Below are 20,371 nucleotides of genomic sequence, written 5' to 3' on the forward strand. Positions count from 1 at the left end.
AACAGCTCCTTTTAAAGCGTACTAGTTGCTTATTAACATATTAAGTCTTTTTTTTTTTCTTTAACAGTGCAAGGTCACTGTGTGGGTCTCCCCACCTTCCGCACACAATGCTTCCAAGCTAGGTGGGCTTAGGCTAGCATGCCCTTCTTCCAAAACACTTTGATATGTCACATATCTTTTTGAACGTCATCTAACAGAGTGCTTTCAGACAGCTCAGCTCAGTATGCTTGGAGGACAGAGCTAATGTTAACTGTCCTTGCATCAGCTAACAGACACTCAAAGTGGCCGTCCAGAGAGCGCAAGGACAGGTGTTTTCTATGCTTCTGGCCACAGGCCATGATCTCCTTAGGTCAGGGTCAATGCTAAATTTAGATGTTGTGATTTTTACATATAGGATTGATATTGGTATTGGTCCATATTTCAAATTTGCATGTCAGTATTGGTACTGGAAAAGGAAAATGTTATTGTGCAATCTCCTTTAATATCTCTATTGACTGACCCTTTTATTATGCTAATTGCCCAATCAGCATTTTAAAAAGGGCAAAGGTGGTGTTTGGCACTAGCACTTGCATCCTAGAGCTTCATTACACCTACATTTCAAATGAAAGCTTCACCAAGAGAGCAAAGTGGTAAGCGTTGTGGCTAAACTGTCTAGCCACCAGATGGCAGACTATATGCATTTTTGGAAGGGAGAGTTCTGGCAAATTCACACTGACAATGCTTTTAAACTGTACTTGGTGAAAGAGACACCCAGTATGCCCCTGCAATCAATCAAACACATATATTAGACTGTCCCACAATCCTTAGAACCACCTGGAACCACTGGGCCATTTCTTTTAAAGTGTCCATGTTCTACATTCTTCTGTATCCCTGATGGCCATTTGCCATGTGGTTTTATTTATACAAAAACATCATTCACTTTCACATTACCCATGTCCATCCTCTAACTTCTTCCAGTGCCTTTAAGACTGATGCATGTTAATGATCTCTGTCTTAATGTTCAGATGGCTGCTTTGCATTGTGCCTCATTTGAAAAGCAGTTCAGGCAAGACCTGGTTTATAACCTGTGAATGAGTGGAGCTAAAGCCGCTGTGCACTCACTAGTGGAGATATGTAAATGAGGTGGTTTTGCAGCTTAGTTTCCCTTTATGTACTTTATGGACTGAGGAGTGAATTGTATGTTTCAGAACTTTAACATTTTTTACATACTACATCAAACTCTTATTTTTGAATTATTTTTTGATATTGTGGCCTTTTAAGCAAACAATACAAACAGTGATATCTTTGCAATGAACTGTTTTGGATTTAAATAGGTGTATTGTTTTGAATTCATGTGTATGAGGCAATCTGTGCATGTTTTACATCACAATCATTTTGTATTTTGTCCAGTATGTCACACATATGGGGAAGTTGTCTCGGTGAGCAATTAACACAGCAAACAGACCGGACAAGTGTGTGAGAGTATTAACATATATTCAAGAGAACCTGAAAATAAAAAGAATATATAGTGAAATATAGAAAATACATTAAATTATGTGTACATATACATAAAATGTATATAAATATATAAAAAGAGTATAATATAACTATATAACTCAGTATACTTTAGAATATAATACTGGAGAATAGAATATATATGTTTGTGTGTGTGTGTTTTTAATTATATATCATTATATATTATTATTATTATTATATATTATATATATAAAACAATTTTATTTTTAAATATGTACATATATATATATTATTGTGATACAGTACAGACATGATGTCAGATAAATAGAGTCATGGGCTGCAATAAGGGGGTTTGCAAGGTCATCATAACATCATTACACATGGTTCAGTATATTCTTCCCTGCTGAGCCAAAATGAACATCATAATCCATACTTTGTTTTTAAGCCATGCTTAATTGAAATTCTTAGTGTGGAGAGCTGGATGTACAGTGTATTTCTCTTGATGAGCATTTTCCCCTAGAACTGGTACTTATACAAGGGACAAATCAATAAGTCTAAAATGAATGACAGTGCGGCTGAATGAATGGTGCAGTGAATGATTTATGATATTGTGCTACAAACCTACAGGACTTCCTGCTCACTGAAACTGATGGATGATATGAGGGCAAAGAGAAGAGGTTTAATGTCTTCGTAATGGGGCTTCCAGTAACTCAGATCATTGATAATTTATGGCATCTTCAGAGGCTGCAAGGCCTTTTAGATCCAGTAGGGGCACAATTTTAGTATGGCAAGATCCGTTTTCGCAAAACTCCACTTTGCATCTCTTTCTTGCAAGCAAAACAAGTTAAAACAAATGTATGTAGGTTAAAGCAATTTCAGCTCCTCTGTGTTTATTGAACCCAAGTAAGGTGAATAAAACAATGCCTATTCCCGTCAGCATAGTCTACACAGTTAATAAATGGGCTCTAGTGTAGTATCAGACCCATGGGATTGCTTTTTGATTACATGTAATCAAATCATGTGCATTACTAATATAACAAGTAATATATGAGCAGTATTTGGGTATTTGAATAGCTTTGACATGATAAAAGCAGACTGGCCTACCCGCTGTAACCATGTATAGCCTACTTATGCAAAAACATATGCCTGTGGAAGCACACTTTCACACTGTTGGGCGATTAAATAGGACATTTAAAGAATTGTGAATTCAGCGTTTATCTCCCACTAACGATACCATCTGCTTGCACTGCGTAATGGCTATGATGGCTTTGCTTGGAGATGGATGACATTGCAAGGTGGGCTTAGCATAATTCAATCAAACCAAATTCAATTCAGGCCTCGCTAATTCCTCAACATCCTTCTCAGTGCTCTCAGCTTGAAAGTGATCTACCAGCCACTATGCGCTATGTGAGGATCGATAAAGCAGGTAGAGATCACAGGAAATGGCAATGAGCCTCTGTGATATCCGGCTCATGCACAAATTGCTCTTTTGAACCGTTGAATCAGTTCAACTGAAAAGTCCAACTGAACTGATTTATGCAGAATCTTCACCAGTGATTTACAAAGTCAGTTCTTGGGACTAAATGCTCTGCACATTATTATGTTTTATGCTTACCTCTGAGCTGAATTAGGTGCGCTTGATGCAAGGACCCTTTATAAATGTCTGTATTTCTTCAGACGTTTGACCTGAAATGTGATCAGAGCTTCATTTAAGTCCCTAAAATAGGTGATAGCAATTAAACCATGCTACATGTTACATTTAATTAAAGAAAATTACCCAACATTTATTTTCTTTGCCAGAGAAAGTGATTATGTGAACCCTTAGTAACTGTAACTGGTGGGACCCCCTTCAGCAGCAATATGTTCAACAAATATCTTTCTGGTAACTGGTGATCAATCCTGTCATAGGAATTTTGGCTCATTGCTGCTTGAGCTCAGATGTTGGTGGGCTTCCTTGCGTGAACTTTTCTTTGAAGTTCTTCCACAGCACTTCTATTTCTAGCTTAAACCTTGACCAAAATGTTCTGCTTTAACCATTTCTCTGTAGCCCTAGGCTCTATGGCTTGCTGTATGGTCCTCCTGCGGTTAAGCTTCAGCTCTATTAATAATAGCAACCAAAAAAGTTTAAAGTTGGGATGAGGTTATGTTAAACTGCAGTGTTTGGTTTTTGCCGGACACCGGGGGCTTCTGGATTATCCACATGGTCTTGAGCGAACTTCAGGCAGACAGCAGTGTTCTTTCTGGAGAGTAGCGGCTTCTTCCTTTCTACCCAGCCATGCACACCATTCAGTGTAGGAGAGGCCTGTAGGTCCCTACATTTTACATTGGGGTTCGTCGTGACTCCCCCTTGAGTGATTTTTGCTGGACCACTACTCCTTGGGAGAATAATAGAGGTGCTTTCTCCATTTGTATATCATCATCCTCTCTATAACTCAATACACTCTATTCTTCTGTGACCTTTTCCAGCTTGGTGACCGTCAATAACCCTGGAATAACTCTTTTTAAGAGGTTCTCGGGAATCTCCTTTGATCAGGGCATGACACACTCCCATAACCCTGTGTGGTTGAGACCAGACATCTGTGTTAATCCCAAGCTTTGGCTGAAGGACAAATCCTGTCTTGTTTTACCTCATGAACTCACAGTGTAGAACCCCACAATGTAGCATATTAGGACTACTACACCGACTCCATTATTGAACACAAGTACTGGACACCAGACTCTTCTCCTTCTCGCAGCTAAAACGAACCGCTGAATCGCTGGATGACACTCACTGCCTGAGTCGGTTCGGTGAAACGGATCCCCCGGCTACTGCTCCACGGGTTCTTCTCGGTTGTACGCATGCGCTTTGTGCTGGCGGCGTGGATGGAGGGCGGGGCGGCCGGTCCAGGGGGCGGGGCTTGCTATATAATACTCCTCTCTGAGAACTTTTTGCCTGTCGCCTGATTTTTGGGACAGCTTCACACACACACACACACACACACACACACAGACACTCACACTCACTTACACACACACACCTACACCACAGCGCCACAGCACCATCTGGGAAACTACCTGCAACTTTCTTCTTTACCAAATACGACCGCAGTATCCTGTGTGCGTGTGTGTGTGCGCGCGCGTTGTTGTTTTTCTTTTTTTTTTTTTTTTGGCCTTTTGTACTTCCAACAGCACTGATATGGAGGAACAGCAGCAGAACCACAGCAGCTACCATTCTGTTTGCCACACCTGCCTGAGAACAGAGAGTGTCAGGAACAAGGTAACGACTGGGAGCGCTTGAACAGGATCTTGGAGTTGAAAGGGGAGATTGGAAACTGGGCTTTTCGGTCGATGTATGCAAATGTGCCAGCTGTTTGGGAGCGCAGACGCAAGAAGTTGTGACTGAAGTGTGAGAAGGCTGACAGCCTATCTGGGCTGCTGTGCAGCTTGGCTCGTTAATGAGAGGTCCTGTTGTTAGAATAACTGCTGTTTAGTTGGGAATTCTCACTGTCATCTGCACAGCAGCCAGGCTTAACGGTGCGCAAAAATCAGCCTCCACCGAGAAATCGTGTCCAGCACGAGGGGGCGACAGTACTTTGGCTGAAGGAGCGAGGGAGCAAACAGGGAATGATATGCTGAGTGTGGCCCGAGAGAGCTCAGTATTGAGTAGTTAGCAACTTGTTGAGCGTTGTGTAAGAGTGGCCCGAGGAGATAAAACTCTCCATTTTCGCCCAGCACAAGCAGTTCTTCTTGCTTTTGACAGAGCAGAGGTAGTGTCAGCGTTTGGGAGGGTTTTGTGCAGTTGTGCATTGCATGCTTTAGAGTATTCAGGGCCTATAAGATAAGTGTTTAACAGTGCATTCTCATTTGAATGTGCAGATAGGCGTGCGAGTGTGCAAAGTGTATAATATATTAGCCTAGGCCTCCTCTTTGCAAAAAGAATGGTGGAAAGTAAGGCATGCCCCGAGCCCGTAACCGTGCGTTAAAATGGTGTGCAAATTGGCAAGGCTATTATTATTATTATGGTCATTCACGACACGCACTTTTTCCCCCCAGCAGGTCAGAAAGATGTCCTTGTGCAGTCGATGGCTGGTGTGCGCTCTGGCTATGTCGCTGTGCGCCTTCGAAATGGCTTCAGCCGAGACGTTATGTGGCGGAGAGCTGGTGGACGCGCTACAGTTCGTGTGCGAAGACAGGGGCTTCTATTTCAGTAAGTACAACACTGTAAAATACTGTTCCGGCTGTGTTTTTGCTTATTTTGAGCAAAATATTCAACGGTGAGCGTGCGTTCGGGCGCGCGCGCGCGCGCACGCGTGCCTGCCTGCCTGCCTGCGTTGGTGTCGTACGCGTGCGTGTGCGTGTGCGCGCCCGAGGAGAGAAGAAGGGTGGGAGGGGAGCGGGGAGAGGGAGGAAGGGGTACAAAAAAGGGAGACTTGGAGATAGAGAGACGTGAGGAGATAGAGGGGAGAGAGAGTTGTGGCAGGTATTTTGGTGCCCGGCTTTAAGGCTGAGGTCTCCAGCGTTGGTGGCCGTGTGCTGACTGCGCCGCCCCCCTCCTCTCTCTCTCTCTCTCTCTCTCTCCGTGTCTCTCTCGCCCTCCATATCTCTGATTGCATATGAAAGGGGACGCGCGCAGTTAAGGCGCGCTGTGCTAAATGAGCCACAATGGCCTGTTTGTTTACTCGCACATTCCGCCAGGGAAAGTAATAGTACCCAAGTGGCATTCCATTCACCTCGCCAGCAATGTTCCCAGGCTGCTGCAAGTTGTTTGCCCCCCCCCCCCCCCCCCCCCCTTACGTGGAGGATGGACGAGGCTTATGACAGCTCTGTTACCACTGAACCGATGTAAAAACAAAATAACGTGACATTACCAGAACAGCTATGCCATTTGTTGCGTACTTTCTCATTTACACCCAAAGTGTGTGTCTGCACTTATCTGTCTTGCTAAAAGCTCGCTCGAGTCCCCCTCCGCTGCTCGGAGGAGGTCAACGGCATAACTTTATAAAATATTTGTCGTCTTTCTCCCACGAGCATTGACAAACAGACAAGGCCTTTGTGCTCATTTGGCCACAGAGGCCTAACTGCCCAAAGAGATCATTATCCAATTTAGGACAGCACAGTCCCCCCTCCCCCCCCAGTTCCACTTGCCCTCAATCATGTTTCCCATCCGACAGTCGAATCTTGTCCGTTCTGGCAAGGATTTCTCAGGCTGCACCTTGTTTGGTCACTTTTCACTTCCCTATCTTTCATACCTCATCCTGCATCTTCTTCCCCTTCCCTCCATTCCCCTCTAACAAGGGATGCAACCAAAGGATATCCAGTGTTTTTGACACCTCATCCTAACAATATCCTGACCTCCTGACTTTTCTACCTGAGCTTTCATCATCCAGTGGGGAAACTAATGCGGAAGAGTTGCACAATTAGTCGTGTATGAAGAAGTTGAAGCTAGTGAAGCGAATGTCCAGTGGCTCAATTAGATGTCCTAACAAGATTAGCCCAAAAAAGAAAAAACAAACAAACAAACAAACAGAGCTCTTTGTGTGCCTCAGTCCTCAGCCTTCAGCCACTGTTGCACTGCTAGCATCTGAATCTCTGATAATAATGGTTGCATGCCTTACAACAGCAGTGTGTGTGTGTGTGTGTGTGTGTGCTATGAGGCCTGTCTGTTTAGGCACTGAATATAGGTCTCTTTGAATAGGCCTTGCTCTCATGCCACCCAACAATTCAAGCCATCTATGCTTTTTTCATCCACAGGTAGACCAATAAGCAGGTCGAACAGCCGGCGTATTCAGAACCGTGGCATCGTGGAAGAGTGTTGTTTTCGGAGCTGTGACCTTCAGCTGTTGGAGCAGTACTGCGCCAAGCCTGCCAAGTCTGAGAGGGACGTGTCAGCCACTTCCCTTCAGGTTATACCCATGATTCCAGCATTAAAACAGGTATGTAAAAAAAAACAGCACCATGGAAAACAGCACCTAATCTCAGTGACCATCTAGAGTTCAGTGCATTTCTGCAGAAACCGCACGTCCTCTCATGTGGGACAAAAGGAAAATATAAACAAGCGTAGTGAAATTGGTCATTGTAAGCAAGTATTCCCTCGAAAGGGCTGACCAAGTGGAAAATGAGAGGAGCGGCTGGAATAAAGGTCACTCGCAGGTTTCTTCAAGCAGGTAGTTTACCTCTGATGAAAAGGCTCTAATTACACACAGAGACTCAGGAGACTCCTTTTCTGTAAAACAATGAGGACTGGTCCACAGTTTTTACGCCACAATGAGGGCCAACCTAACTTTGAGCTCTGCAGAGATACATTCAGAGAACCCAGACAAAATTGACTGTTAAACATGCCTTTACCTTTCCTTCACTCCCACTGTCAGCCGAGTAGAGCTTTCATGTCTGAGTCTTTTGTTTAGCTTGTTTGTTCTGAGGCAGACAGTGGCCTGAAAGTTTGGTTTAGAACTGAATGATATTGACTATGTTAATAGCCTTGTGTATTGTGGAGAGAAGCATTTAGATTAGGTGTTTGTTGTGACCCACAACATTTTAGGCAGTGAGGTGCTAAACTCCTTTAGTAACTGTAGTTTGTGGAGCTTCACAATGGTACAATGGCTTCAAAATAAAGGTGCTACAAGGGGTTCTTTGGACGATGCCATAGTAGAGCCACCTTTGGTTTCATGAAGAACCTTTAATAATTTTGATTAAAAAAAAAATTATTTAAAAATTTGATAAAAATGCTTCTCTATGGAAGCGAAAATGGTCCTTCTTTGTTGCACCTTTATTTCTAGGAGTGTACAGACAGGGGAAGGACTAGTGACTGTACTGACCTCATTTTGTGCTGTTGATAAATAAATTTGAGTTTGGACACTCATTGAGATCTCTCTTCAGGATGTCCCGAGAAAGCACGTGACAGTGAAATATTCCAAATATGACCAGTGGCAACGGAGGGCCGCCCAGAGGCTACGGAGGGGCATCCCGGCCATCTTGCGATCCAGGAAGTTCAGGCGGCAGGCGGAGAAGATCAAGGCCCAGGAGCAGGCCCACTCCCACAAGCCTCTCATCTCTCTTCCCAGCAAGCTCCCTCCCGTATGGCATCCCACAGAAGACTATGTCAGCCACAAGTGAATCCAGGATAGTTTGCACAGAGTTGAAAAAGAAAAAAAAGACTAGGGGATCATAGCTTTGTATCTGACGTCATTTCTGTGGCAGTCCTCTATATCCCTGCATCCCTCCTTCCCCCCTACACATGTTCGCACTCTTCCAGTCTTTTTACTCTTGCTGTTTCATTCACCAACACAAAAGGCACATCACAAACGAGACTGAAAAAAAGGAAAGATGACACTTTGGCTGACTGTAATCGTTTAGGTGGATCCTAAAAATAAGGAAGAGGAGCAAAGGAAGAAAAGATGATGAAAGAGATACGTGGCTTGCGAAAAAGGTCAAGAGGACATCCCTGCAAAAGTGGTTTCGTCGGTTTCGGAGGACATCAGAACTGCTAGCACGAAAGAAAAAAAAACAAGCATTCCACAACATTCTCCCGAGACAGAAGTATCTCTCAGCTAGACCTTATTCTTTTTAGTTACTTTGCACCGCTAACTATAAAGGGACATCCACACTGTAAGGAATTGTTTTGTAAAAATTTAGATTCCTGTTCCAGCACCTTCTAATCACAAACAAAAAGCAGAGAAGAGTCTGCAAATTGCACATCGCCACGGATTACGTCAAAGTTCTTGTTAAGTAAATAAAAAAAGGCACTATTTTTTTATGGACAATGAACGTGTAGCTCAAAAAAAATGTCATGGTGCTAGCTTTGTGAACGGACTCAAAGAAAAGGAGGTTGAAAAGCACGTTTTTTTTTCTTTGAATAATTATGAAACTTTCCGTTTTAAGGAAAGTGTGACTTTTACAAGGAGAAAAAAAGAGCATATCGGCCGTGGCAGTGCTTGTAGGGGACACCACCGCGTGTGCAGCTGTGTCTGAGTGATGCATGCCGTTAAATCATGCAGCAGTCACGCTGTATGCCCCTGGTTCCACTGCTGTCACTGCGGTCAGTGGATGGGAGCAGTGTGGGGACAGTGAAGGGATGACGTAAAGGCCTGGACTTGGAGAGCTAGTCTCCTTTCTGCCTTGGCTGCAAATAGCCCTTGCCTTGCACTGCAGGAAGTGGGAGTTAAGGACTTGGAATAAGTGGGATGATTTTTTTTGATTTTCTGTGTCATTTCATGGAGATGTTTCAAGGAAAAAAAGGAAAAAAAGACCTGTTCAGTTTCTGGTACCGTGACATTCCTGTCGTTGCAAAATAGGCATTTTTTGTCTTTTCTTGTCTTTTTTTTTGTGATATTTTACAGTTCTGAAGGCACAAATGTCAATTCAAAGGGAAAAAATCGCAATAATGTTAACTAACCTTTATTTTTAATGTTTATCAGTAGTATTCACATGCTTTTGCCTGAAAACAAATACTTGAATATATATATATTATATATATAAAATATAAATATTAAATATAAATATATATATATAATTAGTTTCCAGGGACATCATGTTATATTCTTTTAGTCTGAGCTGTATCTTGCGTAATGAGCCGCCAAGCTTTTTGTTTGTTTGTTTAAGTACAAATATGGGCACTGTATAAAGGCATTATTTATTTTGTTATAAAAATATATATATGAAAAAAATTGGTCCAAATACAGTAATATACGTAGCACTGATGCTCAACTGACGGATTTTATTTTATATGCTCTCTTTTTCCCATTTTACTTGTAATGCTTGTTTTGTAGATGCTTTGTACCAAAAATATTTCTTTTTTTTTCCTCTCGGTTTTGCCACAGAGCTTTTTTTTTTTTTTTTAAATCAATATTTTAACAGCAGAAGTACCCTGGATTGCTTAGGCATGTTATGTCACAAAAATAGGCACATACTCTGAAGACTCTCCGTCTTTCTCCTCTCATGGCTTCTCTTGCATGGCTTTTTGATCTGCCAAATGGAATTCTGTTATTAAAATACTCAAGCTTGACTTTTATCACACCTTGTTCAATATGCAGTGATTGTACTCAGTTGTACTCAACCAACCATAATTTAAGCCAGTTTAGCTGGAACGGAAATGGAGATGGTGATTTGCCTTTTATTTGATTTGATTTGATTTTTGAATGGGAAGGGAGGGTGTTCTTTGCAGTATGTATATATGATAAAAACAGCGTAGGAGTTATATAGGAGTTAAGCATTTTGCCACATATATTGGATTCGAGTGCCGTTTAAAAGAAGGCCATGAGTCGTAAGCCAGTAGCTGAAATAAGGCGTGTCAAATCAGTGTAAAGGGCAGCGTCTAGTAACACGGTTATCCTCCATGGCTCAGCAACGATTGACAGGGGAAGTGTTCAGTCTCTAAGTAGGCACTGAAGGGCAGTGAGGTGATGCTTCCTCATCATTGCTGAGATCACTCCGAGGGGGTGCTTTATTGTAATAATGGACACGTCATTGTCTACCCCATCTGCCTCTGTCTCTCTGTCTCTCTCCATTGCCCTACATCCTGCCTTGGCTAGGAACAGGTTCCTCATTCACTCATCAAGGAACATCAATCTTAACTCATTGCTAAAGGGCTACCTTACTAAACCATCTTCAACGCAGTTTGATACTCAGGAAGAAACGGTTTTATGAGGATCTCATCCTCACTATAGACAGAGAGCAGAATAACAGAGGGCTATTAAGAACAACTAGAGGAAGTCAACTTCTCTTAGACAAACGCAATCCTGTTTTTTATTTTTTTTTTGTACCTACTCCTCGGATAGTTCCCACGCTTAGAGATGGAGGAAAATGGAAAATGAGCCAGTACTATATTACTATATTATATATTGCTTAAGGTCATGAAGCCACTACAGAATCACAGTCTACAGTATACCACTTTTACATTTACATTTTACATTCATTCAGTTATCTGTCTGGTTATCCATATCAGTTGTGTGATAAAGCAGTGCAATTATGATGAAGATGATGATGATGATTATTATTATATTCAATTTTCTGGAGACATAACATTTCTTCCTGCTAGGACTGCATCCATTTAAAAAAAAACAATTGAACAGGCTACTTTCTGTGTGAACGGTGTGAAGAAAAGTAACGTTCTTTGCGCTGAATATGAAGGGATTCTTTGCCTGTCAATGCAACATATTAGTGTCAGTAGCCCACTCAGCCTGTGTGTATTTTTATTGATTTAACCTCTGCACGCTAGAATGTCCGAAATGCACAATTCATGTACTTTCATTTTTAATATCAATAAAGAAAACATTTTATCAAATATACATTTCAGTAATGTAGACATTTGTAATGTATTTGTGTGGTGTGTGTGCCCTTATGTGCGTGCACCCTTTTCGGTGGACACATTTTTTTATGATCTTTTTTTTTTTTAAGACCATTGTGCACTGTAAATGATTTAGTAGATCTCCAGGCTTACAGAGACTATCCTCAGTGCTGCTTTTAGCATCTTTTCTGCACTGGCTGGTCGCTGATATGTGAAAGTGTGCCAACGAAACAAATTGCACTAAAAATGTGACCAAACATTCGCGGAGAAGCTTACTTTGGAGTGTTCTGCACGGCACGCGGCCTGCTTTGCACGCTAGGGTATAGCTCTGAAATCAAGTCAAGCAAGAACTCTCTCAGATAGTTAGAGAAGGACTAAAAAGCCTTCTACCTTCTCATACATATACACACGTCCTTTAAGGTATGTGTATATTCATGCCTCCCAAAGACAGAACAACAGAGCTTCAATTTTTAACGTTACAGTACGAATCTCAATCCACAGCTTTTGATGGGCTGGGCTTGCCTGGTAAAACCATACTGGACATAATTATTGTCAGTCCCTAACGTGGACATATGTTTTTTATGTACATGGATTACATGAATATTTTAACATTAATGTATGGACACAAAGTACACGTCTGTGTCACACAAACAACTCAAATCTCAATTTTTTGACATTTTCACCTTTTAATATAATGTAAATGTGAATCTGGCAGAAATGCTCCAAAATGACTGAAAGTTTTATGAATTAAATGTTTTTACTGTGACGTTTATTAAAAGTTAAGAAGTTTTTTTTTATTCTTCTCTAAAGTTGACATTTCGGAGATACAAGGTTTTCTTTAAAAGATATTCAGGCATTCCTTATTTCTGCTACACTGAAAATGTATCGTATCAAGAAACCATCATATCTAATTGAAATTTCCAGCATAGTGCATCAAGCCACCCCTAATAATCAGTTTGTAAATTAGATCTTTATTTGTTTCTATCTGTGGAAAGTATTGTTTCATGCCCACATGCACTTAATCAAGATATTATTACTCCTGTATACTCAGTATACATGGAAGTCTCCTCTCCACAGACAACTCTATTAGTAGACATACTAAATCTTCCATCTTGCCTTTTGCTTAAAAGTGCCATGGAGTGCCTTAATTCAGTATTATCACAGAAATAGTTGTCCTATGTCAACAAAGAATGTGTGTGACTTTGGTTGGGATACAAAATGCCCGGATGTGGTTTTTCACAACCATTTACAACTCAATCATAGTTTGCATCGTAAGCTTTATAATGTGGACATACTGGATGGGAAGCAAAAGGGGTTAAAATAGACTAAATTGGTTTGTTCAGTAATCCCTTTCAGTATTGAAATGATTAAATTGTTGACTCTGTGACTTTGATTAAGGCCTTACAGTCTAAAACAGCTAACTGTGAAACACAGATCATAGAGATTCTTTAAGGCAACATCATGTAGCAATTGTAGCCTAAAATAGCAGCTTCAGCATTTTGATGGTACACTGACTTGTAATAGGAAAATTAGCACCTCTGTCACTGCCCATCAACGCTGCTGCTGCTGCATTATGGAACTTTGGTGAGACCTTTCAGGAGAACTGCATAACGCTGCATAACCAGAGTCATATTTGTGTCAAATCCTGTAATATAAGTCTACTGCATCAGTTCACATGCTTCTATCATGGTTCTGTATCCTTAAGCTTATCCCAGCAAATGTACATGTACAGCTGTCCATGAGGGGGTCTCATAGAGCAATATGAACTCCTTTGTACTCTTTGACCTTGTTTACACCTGGCCACTTCATTCATCTTGAGTATCAGGATCATATCTGGATAAGGCCAAGGTACAAAATGTAAGTGTAAATGCACCAAAACTCATTTAAAACAGATATAGATCCAATCACTCAAACCACTTCAGGTGGTGGTCTGAGACACATTTGAACCACATCAAAGTTCCTTACTAAAATCTCACAGTGTATAAGGGTGCATTATCCTGCTGAAAGAGGCCAGTGCCACTAGGGAATACCATTGAGGGGTGTACTTGGTCTACAACAATGTTAGGTGGGTGCTATGTGTCAAAGTACTATCTGCAAGAATGCCAAGATCCAAAATGTCCCAGCAGAGCATTGCCCAGAGCATCACACTGCTTCTGCTGGCTTGCCTTATTCCCATAGTGCATCCTGATGCCATATCTAGGATATGCATGCATGATTCATTCACAAAACGAGTCATCATATCATGGCACCTTCCTCTGTAGCTCCATGGTCCAATTCTGATGCTCACATGCTCATAACAGATGCTTTCGGCAGTGGACAGGGGTCAGCTACGCAGCGCCATACACAACAAGCTGCGATGTGCTGGGTGTTTTGACGTCTTTCAATCATAGTCAACATTGATGTCTTCAGCAGTCTTTGCTCCCCATGTGCATCAGTGAGCCTTGGGCACCTATGAACCTGTTTCTGATTCACCCTTTGTCCTTCCTTGGAGCACTTTTGGTAGCTACTGACTACTGCATACACAGGACTCCAAACCCCACAAGACCTGTCGCTGTGGATATGCTTGGAACCAGTCGCCCAGCCATCACAATTTGGCCATTGTCCAACCTTTTGACAGGTGCCATTGTAATGTGATAATCAGTGTTATTCGTTTCACCTGTCAGTGGTTTTAATGTTGTTGCTGTAATGTTATTTGCTTGTTTGTTTCAACTCATACTGTGTAGGCCAAATTAATATTGAACACACATGTCCACTATATAAATCTATATAAATATTTTTTGCTCTTCAGTGGGCCTGACTGGTGTTTGAAATTCTTACACCAAAAAATCACTGGTTATGCCATCAGGTTTGCCATCAACAGCTAGAGCCCAAGAGAACACAATTGGCCTTGCTATCTCAGGGGTGGGTTGATGGCACTTCCTCCCCATATAACTCTTAGTGTGATGTTGGCCAGTACAGGTGTCTGTTAGCTGTGGTATCAGAGATGGGAAGTTGCCCTTTCCTACAAGTGCAGTGGCATAACAAATAGGCAGTGGCTGGCTTCCCATGTGTAGTAGGAGATTTCACCTTCTTAGTGCTGGGGGCGTTGCTATTGATGAACTTCATATGAACGGGGATTGGGTAACTGGCCTGCCAAAATGGATTAAAAATGGGGTAAAATTAGCAATGTACGGAATGCTGCTATTTGGTTAATATGAGCAAAAATTCTAGTCTTTGGCAAGTCATTGGCATACAGTTTTAAGTTGTCTTAAGTTTCTGGGAGTGAACTTTAAATACAAGACATTTCAGTGCTATATGATGATTAATTCAGACAATATTACAGAAAGCCAAATGTGTTTTATTACTGTATATGTGTAAAAATGACCGAAGTAGTTGTGAGTGGATGGGTTACACAGGGCTCTGTAATGAAACTCTTCTATGAAGTTTTCAGTGAGGTTTCGAGGCTCCACCTGGACAGCATTAAAGGGAAAGGAATTGTTGACGGATGCTGACCTGCTTGTTTAAATAAGTGCTATGTGACAGTTTAAATATTAAAGCCACTCCTACAATCTTCTCTTCCTGTCCAAAAGAGTTTAATTAGAGACCTGTTCCTCTGCACAACAGATGAATATTTCAGAAAAGCCATCATTTGAGACTCACTCTGGTGCACTCACTGAACTTGCGGAAGTTGTAGTAAATGACCTTTTTAGCGCAAGTTTAATGCACTGGAAAGTGATGATCAAGCATGTAAATCCTAATTCCAGCCTAAAAACGGATGAAGCCAGCATGGAAACATTTTTTCAATTGGAAAGCAGCTGAGGCTCCTTTTAAACGCCATGCTCTGTGAGACCTATTGTATCTCTCACATGAGCATGACCCAGTAAACATAACAGACAGAAGCAAAGTTTGAATATCCATTAACTTTGCCATTTTATCCCGCTACCCTTAGCTCACAAGCAAGATTTTGTCCCATATGAAAAATACAGAGTGCCCCTCTATTGTTTACAAGTCAGAAACTATGGTTACATAATTAGGAAGCCTTCCTCACAGCTACTGGTTGATTGGGAACTGACAATTAGATCACTTTGTGGAGCACTGAAGAAATACAATCTCGTCTTTATACAGTGGCCCTGCTCCGACAAACACGGCACTGGCAGCGATGTGGAGTGAAATTGATTTCATTATGAAATCAGGCCCTTTGGGTAAAAGAGAAAGCATACGAAAACAAGTTTTTTTGCCTTATTTTCCCCTGCTTTAAACAAAGCGGAGCTGCATGAAAACAACTTAAAAGTTTAGAACAGTTTGTACAGGTCGAGGCAGGCTTATGATTTGACCCCGTTTTCCTCCATTGAGACGAAGCAATTAGAAGCAGCGATACTTGGCAAGGAATGCGTGAGCACGCTTTACACAAGGAGACTGGCTTTAGCCTCTCTGGCCTGGCCTACCGCTGCCAATCCACTTTCAATAGTTGGCTGGGCATTCAGTGCATCCCGTGCATCCGACCAACCACAAGTAACTCCAACATGTGTATGTGTGTGTGTTTTCTTCAGTGGAGTCCTGCTGGTGTCTGGGGCCTCCATGCCACCCACCACAGACTGGAAAAAACCCATGTTAGTAGCCTTTAGGTTGCCCTTAAGAACCATTATAAAACTGTTCTGTTAAATGAACTAACTACAGGTATGAAAGTCTAATTACCTCAAATGGTTAAGAAAACAAACTCACTTCATTCACACACACAACAGCGGACAATGCTAAAATTGATTGGTGTGTCCCAATTGCTTATGTATTACTAGTTTTTGACTTACCTAGCTATATGTTAGTCTTGAGTCTGCTCAGGAAGATACTGGCACCAAATGCTGCATGTAGAAATCTATTCGTGTGCTCTTGTCACATAATTTACCAGGAGGGTCAGTGCAAATAGCCAGACTGTAGAGTTTGTGCTATTTTTACTCAGTCGAAAAAGACACTCCATTTTTAATTATAGGCCTTGAAGCAATCTATGTGTGAGAGAGCATATGACATCCAGGTATAGTGTAGATTATGTGCTGTAATTGTAATTGCAGTATCAGTACTGTAACAATACTGGTGAAACTGGTGCCAAAAGGTTTATCTGTTTATCTGCTCCAGAAAATCCTATTCTTTTGGCAATACTTCTCTATAGGGAGTAGACAAGCTGTGTTTGTGTGCAAATGCATGTCTCTGTCAGCTGTAGCTGAATGCATTCATTGGAAGGGGTGTCCACAAACATTAGAGCATATGCTGTATCTAGCTAGCTGAAACATATTGCTTTGTGAAATAATAATATGTGCCCGGACAAAATATCAAATACAGCACCTGCACACTAACTTCCAAAAGGGCAAAATTAAATACAATATATTTACATACATAATTGTCTCAAAACTGTCATGGTTCTTCCTTACTGCAAGATCTAATCTCATGTAAGCGGGTTGCTACTGAGTGTCTATAAGGGTCAGAGGGCAGAAGATTAGATGCACCAGAGGTGTGGCAGTCCAAGCACAGACAAAAATGGGACAAAGTGGGTTTCTATTTAATATATATTCTTTAACATTCATAACCAGTATTGGTTAGGATAAACAGTATTATGCAGTTGGAAACAAAGCCAAGATGGTCAACCTTCATCTTCTAGGCTTAATCTAACAAGTTAGCTAGCTAGTAAATGCTAAGGATAGTGTTGTCTATGTTGGCTGTTTTTTGTTTTTATTATTCATAAGGCTGTCATAAAAAAAAACCCACACAAACAGTCTGACTTAAGCTAACCTCAGCAGAAGGTCATAGTATTTGACACTTTTACAATGCTCGGACATGTGCAAGAGAAGAACCAATGAGACTGAAAGACGATCAAGAGAGTTAGTACTATTTTATTGCTTTGTGTCTTTCAGTAGAGACATGTCTTCTTACAGTTGCAGTAGTTAGCTTAGCTAATGCTAATCAGGTATTTTTAGATCTCTCCAGTGAAGGTATTAGTCTGTAATGTTCATTGGATGTTCATATAGAACATTCATTCTAAATCTAACTGAACACTATCTGTCCTTCTAACTTATTCTAACACAATTAGCTTAATGTTACTGGTAAGTAATGTAAGCAAGGTTGCTAACTAGCTAGCTGTTGGCTACAAAAGTGAATGTGTTGTATTATTTTATTTTAGATTATATTATATTATATTATTAGACATCACAACACATAACTTTAATAACTTTGCTGGCCACAGGACATAACATTCTGTAAGTCTGTCCTGTCTGTCCTTTCTGAAGTAGGGTGGATTTAGGTATATGGGACATTGAATAATATAAAATATGCATGATATGATCCATGAAGTCATTCCTTCCATTACTTTGTAATTGGATTATTCTATTTATAGTATATCTATTGAAACTGGAGTAAACAAGAATTTAATGCATCCCCATTACCTGATGATCCATAATGTCTAAATCCTTCTTAATGTCAGATTCATTTGGTGAACTCAATATAAAAGATTGCGCAGCACTGTTTAGAGTGATCGGGCACGGCTCGTGAAATTGGATCACCTGGAATTTGAGGCTATATCAGTCTTGATTTCTTGATTACAAGACATTTAGCATCTTATTGCACTCCTGTGTTTGTGACTTTTGATTAACGGGATGGAGTAGCACATTCCTCTCTTCCAGTGAAGAGCATCATGATGATAGGCAAGTGTCCTAATGCACTCAAGTCAAGCCTAACGTCTCATTTTCTACACCTGGCATTCTAGGCTATGCTGATAACACGGCAGTTTGATCACAGCTTTTGCAATTACATTGTTATGGCAGTACTAAGAAGCACCATAACTATATATACAGTCATGCCCGAAAGTATTCATACCCCTGGCAAAGTTTGACTTAAATTTACTTTTATTTAACCAGAAGTTATATTTTTGCCTTGAAACGACACAGGCATCTCCCAAGAGATAACACGATGATGTACAAGAGGCATCATTGTGAGAAAAAGTATTTCTCAGCTTTTATACACATTTGAACAAAAAGTGGCATGTCCAAAATTATTCATACCCTTTGAAAACTGTCACAGTATATGGGAAAATCCAAAGTTCTATACCATTCCAAATAGTCCAAGCTGTTTTAAAGCATCCTAATTACCCTGATTCATTGGGAACAGCTGTTTTAATCAACTCAACAGGAGAAAAACAGCAGCTCTCTGCAGTTGGTTTGTGGACAGTCATGGTTAAGACAAAGGAGCTCACTAAGGACCTGCGGCTGTGCATTGTGGCCGCTCACAAGTCAGGAAAGGGCTATAAAGCCATATCAAAATGTTTTCAAGTTCCAGTGGCTACAGTGCAAAGTATTATTAAAAAATACAAGAAGTTCCGCACTGTGGAAAATCTCAGAAGATGTGGTCGGAAGCCAAAAGTGACACCTGTGCTGGCCAGGAGAATAGTGAGAGAGGTGAAGAAAAATCCAAGGATCACCACCAAGGCCATCCTGGTGAATCTGGACTCTGCTCTCTTGAACTGTCTGTCTGACGGCAGACAGTTCAACGGACACTGCACACTGCTGGGTTCCACGGACGCAGGCCAAGGAGGACACCACTTCCAGAAAAGGCACACAAAAGCCCGCTTGACCTTTGCAAATGCTCATCTGGACAAAGAAGAAGACTTCTGGTGTTCTGTTTTATGGTCAGATGAAACAAAAATTGAATTGTTTGGCCACAATGATGTGTGCACCATTTGGCGTAAAAAAGGAGCCTTCAACCCTAAGAACACCATCCCCACTGTCAAACATGGTGGTGGGAACCTAATGTTTTGGGGGTGTTTTTCAGCCAATGGACCAGGGAACTTGATCACAGTAAATGGCACCATGAAAAAAGAGCAATACATCAAGATTCTCAACAACAACATCAGGCAGTCTGCAGAGAAACTTGGCCTTGGGAACCGGTGGACATTTCAGCACGACAACGACCCAAAACACACAGTCAAAGTGGTGAAGAAATGGTTAGCAGACAAAAACATTAATGTTTTGCAGTGGCCCAGCCAGAGTACTGACTTGAATCCAATTGAGAATCTGTGGAGGGAGCTAAAGATCAGGGTGATGGCAAGGAGACCCTCGAACCTCAAAGAGTTGGAGCTCATCACTAAAGATGAATGGGCAAAAATACCAGTGGAGACATGCAAAAAGCTGGTCAGCAATTACAGGAAGCGTTTGATTGCTGTAATAGCCAATAAAGGCTTTTCTATTAATTATTGAGAAGGGTATGAATAATTTTGGACATGCCACTTTTTGTTCAAATGTGTATAAAAGCTGAGAAATATTTTTTCCCACAATGATGCCTCTTGTACATCATCGTGTTATCTCCTGGGAGATGCCTGTGTCATTTCCAGGCAAAAATATAACTTCTGGTTAAATAAAAGTAAATTTAAGTCAAACTTTGACAGGGGTATGAATACTTTCGGGCATGACTGTATATATATATATATATATATATATATATATATATATATATATATATATATACACACACACAGTAGTAAAACACAGCTTCTGCAGTTAATCAAACATAAAACAAAATCAGCAAATCCTAATGCACAGGTACTCTGTCTTTTACAACATAAAACGTGTTTGATGCCCACACGGAAGGAAGCAGAAGATGGGTGCCAGAAGATAGCCAAGCATTTCCAGCTTGCAGTTT

General features: G+C 41.1%; 1 protein-coding gene across 2 annotated transcripts; it reads left to right on the forward strand.

Moving 5' to 3' along the window:
* Positions 1-4,415: 4,415 nt before the first annotated feature.
* igf2b (insulin-like growth factor 2b) lies at positions 4,416-11,713 on the forward strand. 2 transcript variants are annotated; one of them, XM_072669250.1, is made up of 4 exons: positions 4,416-4,711; positions 5,488-5,641; positions 7,186-7,367; positions 8,311-11,713. In XM_072669250.1, exons 1-4 carry the CDS (start codon positions 4,631-4,633, stop codon positions 8,545-8,547), a joined length of 654 nt encoding a protein of 217 aa, XP_072525351.1. In that variant the 5' UTR covers positions 4,416-4,630; the 3' UTR covers positions 8,548-11,713. The 2 variants fall into 2 exon arrangements, with proteins under 2 accessions (XP_072525351.1, XP_072525362.1); XM_072669261.1 differs by having other exon boundaries at positions 5,491-5,641.
* The last annotated feature ends 8,658 nt before the right edge of the window (positions 11,714-20,371 follow it).

Source organism: Salminus brasiliensis, chromosome 2 (assembly GCF_030463535.1).
Source record: "Salminus brasiliensis chromosome 2, fSalBra1.hap2, whole genome shotgun sequence".
In the NCBI taxonomy this organism is placed as follows: Eukaryota; Metazoa; Chordata; class Actinopteri; order Characiformes; family Bryconidae; genus Salminus; species Salminus brasiliensis.